This window comes from Parasteatoda tepidariorum, chromosome 2 (genome assembly GCF_043381705.1).
Source record: "Parasteatoda tepidariorum isolate YZ-2023 chromosome 2, CAS_Ptep_4.0, whole genome shotgun sequence".
Taxonomy (NCBI): Eukaryota; Metazoa; Arthropoda; class Arachnida; order Araneae; family Theridiidae; genus Parasteatoda; species Parasteatoda tepidariorum.
In genome coordinates, this window is record NC_092205.1 from 25,378,898 (window position 1) to 25,389,384 (window position 10,487).

General features: G+C 26.8%; 1 protein-coding gene across 1 annotated transcript; it reads right to left on the bottom strand.

The window, feature by feature from the left end:
* Positions 1-561: 561 nt before the first annotated feature.
* LOC107454832 (cuticle protein 14) lies at positions 562-4,793 on the bottom strand. The gene is made up of 3 exons (XM_016072183.3): positions 4,666-4,793; positions 2,937-2,993; positions 562-1,164 (listed from the first exon to the last, which is right to left on the bottom strand). Exons 1-3 carry the CDS (start codon positions 4,675-4,677, stop codon positions 676-678), a joined length of 558 nt encoding a protein of 185 aa, XP_015927669.3. The 5' UTR covers positions 4,678-4,793; the 3' UTR covers positions 562-675.
* Between the last annotated feature and the right edge of the window lie 5,694 nt (positions 4,794-10,487).

Consider the following 10,487-nt stretch of genomic DNA (forward strand, 5'->3'; position numbering starts at 1 on the left):
TATAAGTGTTGCTAATTTTATTTGGTAGTTATTAACATGATAAAAACTTATAATGTTTTCTCTTACAATTATAATTAATTTAGTGAATTTTACTTATTAAACTTGAGAATAAATAAGAAATTTTTTTTTTATGTCAAAGAGTATTTACATAAATAATAACAAGAAGCTACGGTAAGATATTACTTAATTAAAAGCTTCATTCGCTTCAAAAATACTCAAATTGGAAGTAACACTCGGCAAGTTTCAAATGCTCAAGTATAGACACCCATTTTCAAGACTTGACAGACGTGAATTAAAGGAAACAAAAATGATTTGAAATAAACGAGAGCTTAAATAGTATTTGAAACTTAAGGAAACTATTATTTATTTTGATCTAGATATCGATTGAGTTTTAGTTCTTGTAATTAACATGGTTTCTGTTCAAAACATACCTGATTTTCTTAATAGTTGTAGCACTTCGATATGCACAATTTGATATATGTAAAAAAATCAAAATGTTTTATTGGGTGGATGCAATCTTTGCATTTTTGCAGTGTACAAAAAACGAATAATCAAAACAAATTGAATGCTGCTAACATACTTTATTACAACAAGAAAACATAACTTCTATTTACAAAATATCAAAAATACGTCATTTTCGATTTGTTATAACCATATCGCTCGTCCTGTTAGAGATTACAATCCATATCCATATCCTCCGTAGTATCCTCCATTGTATGGAGCACCGTATCCAGCACCATACCCGTATCCAGCACCATATCCATATCCAGCGGCATATGGTTCAGCATAACCAGCATAACCCAAACCATAACCTTCATGTTTTTTAACAGCGGGGGCGGCAAAGTATCCTCCCAATCCATAGCCAGCGATACCACCGTACAGATGTCCGAATGCTGGGGCATCAGAGATCATGTGGACAGCGGCTGGGTTCTGGTTGGCTGTTCCTGGTTCGTTGGTCTTGACCTCAGCTCTGAAGCCACCGTGGTCAGCGACGTAGTTGACTTGTCGTTTGATACCTCGGGCATCAGTGAAACCGTAACTGCCTACAACATGGTTGCCACCAGTTCCAGATTCTTCTCTGTGTTGTTCACCGTGATGGTCTTTGATGCTGTATCCGAATTTGTAAGGTTTAGGTGCGTGATGATAAAATCCTTCATGGTGGACCTATAAAATTACCAAAATAGGTTGCATTTTAAAATTAAAAAGATTACACATAATTTTCGAATTAGCTTCAGTCTAAAAAATTCGACAAAAAATTTCTGCCTAAAAGAATCTACAGTTACTATTACCAATCTAAATTTTTATTTAACTTAATGAAAAATAATTCTTCACAATTTGTTTGGTTAAAAAAAGGCAAGCGAATTTCATTCCTGATTTTTTTTCTCATTACTAAAGACCATGGTTTATAACTCAGATTTTAATTTAGTTTCGTAGTTTTGTGACAGTTAAATTTATATTTTAAAAAAAATATGTATTTAAAATTACATACTTCGTATTTAAAAGATATTGCCTAAAATTTTAGTTCAATTGCTAAAAATTACTTGAGAAGACTGAATGCTTGTGTAAGACTCAATTATTTTTAGGAGAGGAAGGGGGTGGCAGTAAATTTTTTTTTGGTATCAGTAATCACATTTCAGGCCCATAAGTCTTTAATTATTCATTCAGCACTTAGTGTTTTTTTTCTACTAATTAATAAAAAACGACACAAATAAAATGAAAAAAAACGAAAATTTAAAAATAAATAAATAAAGCAAAATTGAATCAATAAAATGAAATAAAATGAAACAAAGAAAATAAATTAAAATCTGTGCTGCTCAAAAATATACAATTTATCAGGCTTGATATACTGAAATTAATATTTAGAAAGTTTTCGTAATGAACATTTTGATAAAATATGTTATAAAGAAAACTAATGTTAAAGTTTTTACCGACAGTAAACATTCATAAAATTTTTTAGGTGAGGATAATCATATTTTGCATATGAAGTCTTTAATTGTTTCTTTAGAACTTATAGTAATTTTTTTTCCATTTAATAAAAAAACGACAGTATAAAAAAATGATGACAAAACTACCTAAATTTAAAAACAAATAAATAATGTAAAATTCAATCAATAAAATAAATATAAAAAAAAGTTTCTGATTGCTTAAAAATATGCTTTTGATCAGGCTTGAAACTGAAATGATATTTAGGAAGCTTTTCTTGTGAATATTTTAGTTCAATTCAATGCAAATTTGCATTAAAGTTTTTACCGAGAGCTAAACATTCATACACAATTCTAATAGCTATCAAGCTTATTCCCGTTGTATAAACCATCTTTCGAGATAAATACGTTAAATTTTTTTGAATCTTTATTATGTAAGCATTTTGCTTTAATAGAATATGACCTGCAATTATATCTTTTGTACTAATTTTATTAGAATATTTACTAATTTTAAGATAAAATTTAATGTTATTTTCCTAAAAATAATAAAGTTTTTTTTTGTTGCCATAGCGTTTTTTTATCAGTATTTTAAATAGGTTTATAACAATTATTTATTAATTATTGATTAATTATTTAACTTTAGCTATTGTTTAATTTGATTAGTTAATATTTATTTAAACTGAGTTTTATTTTTCGAGACAAATTTTTAATTTAATTTTATTTTTAGTTATGATAATTTCAATGTTTCTTTAACTTAAAATTTACGTTACAGTTTTAATGAATTTTGCATATCCCAATACAAATATGTAATTAATTTTTATAAATTAAAAAAAATATAGTCAACGACTAAGGGCTAATAAAATTTTGTGATTTACAAAATTTATGGAAATGTCAAAAGTTAAGCTTATTTTGTTTAGTAAAATACATTGTATGCATACATTAAATAAAAAAAAACATAAATTTCTCTGAAATTAATTATATTTTTTATATGGCAATAATGAAAAATAAACTTACCAAAGGTACTGGTGGGTTGGCGAGAACCGCCCCGATAGCTGCAGCAACAACAATTAACTGCAGAAACAAAAGAGAAGCCAGAAATTAATAATCTTTTGATAGTTTTTAAAACTTGTTAAAATGTTAAACATATTGATTTATAAATTTAAAACATTAAGATTTTGCGATTACTCATACACTTTTCAATGAAAATTTAATCTTTAGATTATTGAAAAGACTAAAAGTATAGAATATTTCTTTTTCTTACTGTTGTAGTCACTCTTTAGGTTTTACGTGTGCATTATTATGTGCTATTTTAGATGAATGCTCTTATGCGCTGTTTTGCGTGTATATTATTATGTGTGCTATATTACGAGTGTGTTTATTATGAATAGTACCTTAGGTTTCATGAATAATTTCTAGACATGGTGCTTGTTCAGCGAATATGTTTCCTCACAAGATGTAAGGATTCTTATTATGATTTATTACCAACTTTCAGTTTCGTAACAGTTCGTTAAAGACGTAACGCTTCTTTACTGACAATGTTTCCTCCAATGAAAATGTTTCGGTTCAAGACATATTTTTTTAATAAAACTTATGAACGTTTTGCTTGTAGACGTATTACTACGACGTAATGTTTCTTTAATGAACAAAGTTATTTGAATGAAAGGTTTTACTTCAATGAAAATGCTTTGTTTAAAAACATTTCGTAATAATAAAAATTATGAATTTTTCGAATGTTAATGTTCTATTACGGCGTAATGTTTTTTAAATGAACATGATTTATTACCAACTTTCAGTTTCGTAAGAGTTCGTTAAAGACGTAACGTTTCTTTACTGACAATGTTTCCTTCAATGAAAATGTTTCGGTTCAAGACATATTTTATTAATAAAACATATGAACACTTTGTTTGCAAACGTTCTATTACGGAGTAATGCTTCTTCAATGATCAAAGTTGTTTTAATTAAAACGTTTCCTTCTGTAAAAATATTTCATTTCCAGACGTTTGCAATTAATAAATCTTATGCACTTTTCTCTTGTTAATGTTCTATTACAACGTAATGTTTTCTGAATGAACATAAACATCTTTTGATTAGAATGCTAAAGAATAGATGCAGAATTGATTAAAAAAATAGGTTATAAACCGAATTCTCAAAAGAAATGGAAAAATGATATTTCCTAGCAGGGAGAGAGGTAATGTTATAATAATCGAGTTGCATACATTATTAATTAAATAAATTTTTCATATTCAAAACACATTTACAAAGTTGAAACATTTGTAAAGTTTAACTCATGCATCTTTTCACAAATATGCTCATAGTTTTTGAACTTTCAAATTGATTTTTTAGGTTAACACATTATGACCCAAAAGACCACGTCATCACACAAAAATGTGGCTATGATAAAAAGTCATATGCATTTAAATTAAGTAATACGGTTAATTAAACAGTGTTTTTTCTCAAAATTTTGAAAATAATGTGCAGCTAGAAAATAAATAAATAAATAGATAGATAAATAAAGCTGAAGTGAAAAAAAATAGAAACTACTAAATAAACATCTCATGAAATTCTTTCAAATATTTTTTTGAATTATTTTGAAGTAAAACCGAAAGTGTAATAGTTGTTCCAAGCAATATTTAAATCAGTTTTCTATTTAAATTTCAGAAAATGATCCATTCCTTTAACTTCACAAAGAGAAAGTTTAGTTATTTCTTTGAAAAAGAAAAAATAGTAAATACAAAGAACTTACCAAAGTAAACATGATTGATTATTTGTTTGACTTCCTTTCCTAAGTGACCACAATAAAAGAGCGACCATATTTATACCAAGTTTCTATCGATGAACATTTGTAAATGTTAGGGATTAGCTTGTTATGGCCGACCGATTCTGAGAGTCGTGCTAATTCTTCCGTATCAATTTTTTTTACGAAACAAGATTAGTTCTATATACTTTGTTCGTTAAGTTCTTTGTCGTCTGCACGAAGTCAAGGTTAATCAATAAAGAATTCAGTGTCGCAAAAAATTATTAATTCCTATAAACATGTCAATGAGTTGAAAAATAACGATTGGTTTTGAAAAAAGCAGACATATTGTCCTTAATAGAATTGATCTAAAGTGATGTAATGAAGTCAAGGGCTTATCGAGTTATGAGAAGAATTCTGGTGGTTTTTAAATAACTTAATTTGTATTATTTTGAGTCGCGTTTTTTAAAGATTCTTCTTTTCAATTTAAAGTATTTCTATTTCTATTGAAAAGTTCTCATTTTTTACATAATTATTTTTTTAAAATTGGAGCTTAAATAAAAACTATAATTAAAAAAGAATTTAGAAACATACACGGAGAAAAAAAATTCTCATATAGTTAACGTACTGTATAGTGATGAAATTTCTGATTAAAAAATTATAATTCTTGTAAGTAAAATCAAAATATACGATATGATACGAAAATAATTTAAGCAATTCATTTGTTAATTTTTCTATTTATATGGTAACGGATTATCAAAAATTCTGGTTTTAAAAATTATAGTTCTTACTACCAAACATTTAAGAAAAAATTTAAAACTGAAAAGTAAATTTAAATAGTTTTTATGCCCTACTTTAATGTATCATGATAGAATTACCAAATTTTACCACAGTTGCCGAGTTTTATCACATAGCGTAAAATCATATTTTATTGTTAATTTTACCAAAATCATTTACCATATCGACGAATTTACCATATTCTGGTAGTTTTGATCATACTTTTTTTTCTTAATGCAGGTTTGAATGTTTTACGACTGATTTGAATAAACCATTAAATAAATATAAAAAGTATTTTCAATAAATAAATAAATACTTCTAAATTAAACTATTTATTATTTGCTGGCTAAAAAAAATTATCATGTACTTGGAAAATACCCAAAATGTCACTTCCCAATCATGCGAAACATTTCTGGCACTTAGTTTTTTTAAATATCGAAAATAAAATTGCTTATATCGAAGTAGTTATTAAATGTATTATTACTAAGCATTATTACTGAAAATTTTTCAATTTTTTTTAAATGATATCTTTAAATATTGCGTATGACATCTTTTGACATCTTTTAATAAGTGTAGCAGCACCATAGATGGCGCCACTACAGGAAAATGATAACTATCACACCTCCTCCACTTTAATGGTCGACGACAACAACAACAATATACGTCCAGTAATTGAACAAAAATGAAGTTAAAAAGAATGCGATTTAAAACTAATCCTCATTTTACAAAATTTCACAAAAACGGTGAGAATAATTTTCGAATAAGTAAAATATGATTGATGAATATATTGAACCTTTTGAAAAGAAATTTTGGAAGGTTATACTGGAAATTCCAGTTTCTAAATGACTTCAAATACACTTCCATTTCTCAAAAATGGTAAGTAATCCATAATTCACATTTCTTTTGATTATCGGTTACGCCCAGTACCTCCTAGTTTTTAATAAGTGGTACTGTCACTCTTTCTTCATTAATAGAAAATTTTAGAAGATTTATAAAAATTGAGCTCGTACAATCAAAAGCAAAAGTGGCTAGATTATTTTTTCCACTATTTTGTTAACTATTCATTCGTTGTCCATGGAAAAAAGTCAGTTTTGAAAGTTCAAAAATATCTTACACCTTTTTTTGGAGTGATTTTCAGNCATATACTAGGAAAATACGCAAAATGTCACTTTCGTGCTGGCAATTAGATTGCTAATCACTTTAAGGGGTCATAGTATCTTTGGAACAATTTTTTTAAATAAAGGTATAATCATTCACTTTGTGAATGCATTACATGCTCATTTAACTTATAATCAATAATTTATCTTCAAAAAATAAATAAACTGTTTAATTTTTTGAAATTTAAAAAATAATTTATAAAAAATTCTAAATTTTTAAGTCCATAAGGATTTTTTATTTTAACATATTTTCAAATTTTTTTTTCTTCGTGCTTATACAATATTCATTTTAACAATTTTGCGCATTCATTTGTTGATATATCAATTAGAATATTTTTCATAGATTATTTTGGAAAAAAGTAAAAAAAAGGCCTGTTAGGTATATATAACATGCTGTGAAAATTTTAATATCTCATAAAATGCTTATTCCATGCACAGTTTAAATGAGTGTAATATACTTAAGATAAAAAAATTTACTTCAAAGCCTTATCTTAAATAGAAAAAATTCTTTAGGGATTTAATTAAGATTGAAACACAAAATTTTCATCTATGAGAAAAAGAACTTCAAAGTCTGTCTGATGAGCAAGTTTCTGTATTAGTACAATTATTATTAGTACAATTACAATTATAATTATTATTCTGTATTAGTACATTCATAACTTTTTTAGAAATGTAGATAGTGAGACGATTTTTTCTCAGTGCATTTGAAATAGTTTGAAGTTTTATTATGAACAATAAATTTTTTTTCGAAATTTTAGTCATTTTTTGGATACCGTGACCCCATTCACTTTAAGTGGCCCGGGAAAAAAGACTGCGTCAAAATTTCTCAGAATATCACAAATTCGAAACTGTCTCCTCCTTACCCAATATCTTCCAGGCATTTTGCTTCTTCTGAAAGCGTCAAGACTAATCAAATTTTGCAATTTTTTTGTTTTCTCTGTTTTAACTGCTTCTTTGCAAATTAAAGTGCAGTAAAATTCAAAACTTTCTCATTGTGTGTGTTACTCTCTCACTTTCATTACACTTAATTGATTTGTTTAAATTGTTCACAATAATTATTTTTGGAACTTATTTGCATAAAAAGTTAAAATTAACTTCTCAATTTTATCTTTTTTGAGTTTATTAAGTTGAGTTACTTACTACTAGCTTAAAACGACTGTTTTCTTAACTTCTAAGCTAATATGTAGTTTTCCTGGCCTTTTCGTGATTTTTCTGGCATTCAAAATTTGGTGAATTTCTATTTTATTTTTTTTCTTGAGCAAATGTCAATAAACTGCTGTCTGTAAAATATTAATAAATGCAACTAAATAAATACACAAAAAAAATTTAGATTACTTTGAAGACTTTAAATTTGAAGAAATTTTACACTGACACTTTGATATTTCTCAAAAAATACTAGAGAATCAGTTTATAAATTTACCGTGTGATTTCTCATACATATCAATGAAGTTTAAAGCTCTTCCGACAATAATATAGGAACCGAAATTTTTTTTAAAAAACTCTATGCCAAAAAAGGTAGTAATAAATTTGCAACTTATAACAGTTATTTTGGTAATTATATTCAATAATTGTACAAAATTTTGTTAACCAAGCCTAAATATTATTTGAAATATAGACATTTTCCTAAAAAAACAATTTTTTTTTCGTCCTACGTTTTTTTGCTATAACTTTGTAAATATTCACCGAAATAAACAAAACTTTTGGTCAATTTGAAATTAATTACAAAATTATTGCTTTGAGACTTGAAATAAAAATCAGTTAAAAACTGTACAAGATATGAATATTCAAAGTAGTTTTTTTATATTGGGCATGCACAGAAAAAGTTAAAAACTTTCTTCCTTTTTAGTTTTATATCCGAAAACTAATAAAAAAAAGCCCGATTTGAGTATCTTCAAAATTTAAAAAGTTTCAAGCAATTTTCGAAACAGTTTTCTCTTTTAAAAGAAAATTCAAAATAAGGGATTTTTCTTCAATTTCATTTTGTACTATTAAACAAGTTTTATTAAAAATGACACTGGCGTTGTAGGGGATCATCCCCCAAGAAAGCATCTTTGTCTTTGGCACGCTTTATTTCCTAATACTATCACATTTCGCTGTCCGGACTATCATTAGAAGGGTACTATCATTTGTTAATAAACCTTGCTTAGTAATACAAAATGAAATAGGAGGAAAACCCCTTATAATTTTGAGCTTTCTTCTAAAATGCAAGAACAAAAATTACTGGAAACTGTTAAAATTTTTATGATAATCTAATCGGACTTTTTTTATTACCTTTATTATTAGTTTCACTACAAAATTACGAAATTAAAAAAAAAAAAAATATTTGTTGCGCAAGTGCAGTTAATAACAAATTATTCTCAAATTGTAAAGCAATAATTTTGAAATTAATTTAAAATTGATCTATAATTTTTGCTTTATTTTATTACATATTTTTAAAGTTATAGCTAAAAAAACACAAAAAAGTTTTTTTATTTTTTATAAAAATGTCTAAATTTCCAAAATATTTCAGCAAGGTTTGCGAAAGTTGGTGCAATTATTGAATATAATAATCAAAATAAGAGTTATAAGTTGCAAATGCATTGCTGCGTTTTTTGGTATAAGGTGTTTAAAATTTTTTTCCGTCTATAGTTTATTGTCGGTTCCTCGAACCTCAAAAAGCTTAAAACCTCTTTGGCATGTATGAAAAATCGCTCAGTCTAAACTCTTCTAAATTTATAAACTTATTCTTTAAGTATTTTTTGAGAAATATTAAAAGCTGTGTTAGCATCGAAGACTGTCGAAGACGAAAATTGTCGGACAAGGAGACAAGAAAGAATTAAAGAAAAGAGAGATTTTCCAAAAAACATCAAAGAAAGAATATAATGAGTAAGATCGATTTCCTAATTTATTCTTAGTTGTAGAACTTTTTCTTAAAAATTCATTTATGTCTTTTGCGATAGTTTTGTACGACATGGCAGTTCTTAAACATAGGTGAAACACCCACACTCACAGCCTTAACGAAACACGAGACTTAGACAGTTTTCCCGAATAAAATAATGTTTTTGTACTTATTGCAGCCATCAAACCATCAAACACACTGTCGTTGTTCATTTTTGACATAGTTCTTAATGTGTTTTTAATAAATACGTAAAATATTACCACAAAATGCAGAGAATATTTCATAATCTTTCAAAAGAATATGTAAAGTTTTAAGTGTGCATAAAAACGAATATAGCTCAGTAGGCATGTTGAATAAAATGAACATAGCATGATATGCGCGTTTGAAAAAATAGGAATAGCTTGATAGGCGTATTTTAAAAAAAATCGACAAAGCTCAAACAGATTATTTACTAAGTAAAGAGTGTGAGTTAAAAATATAGAAATAGCTCGTAATGATTATTTATAAAAATTGAAATGCCGAATAAATTTGTGGAGAGCTGTGTAGAAATTTGGACAAAATAATATCTGTAGTAAGTTTATCTAAAAGCAGCAGTATAAAAAATTCGCTTAGTATTTTTAAACACTACAAATTTCTCTTAAAATATAATCTTAGCAGATATTTACTAAAAAACTCAAATGCTATGACTACTCTTTTAAATAACTTCGTCCATTTTTTTTAATATCACATTATTTAGAGACCTCAATTTCTTTTTTGAAACGTTATGGCATTTCAAGCTATGTCTATTATTTATGTTCATGTACAGAATTAAAAACTGAATTCTCTGAATAACTATCATCGGATTTTTACGCACTAGGACTTAAATAATAAACAGTTTCTGAGTTATCAAATTTGGAGAAAGTCGTACATTTAAAGCTTAGTTCCTCATGACCAATCCAATCGATTTTGTGCAAATTTTGCTAGAAGGCTTCTGTAGCGCATATTGCATGAAAAATTTTTTGTGTAGCACATTCTATAAA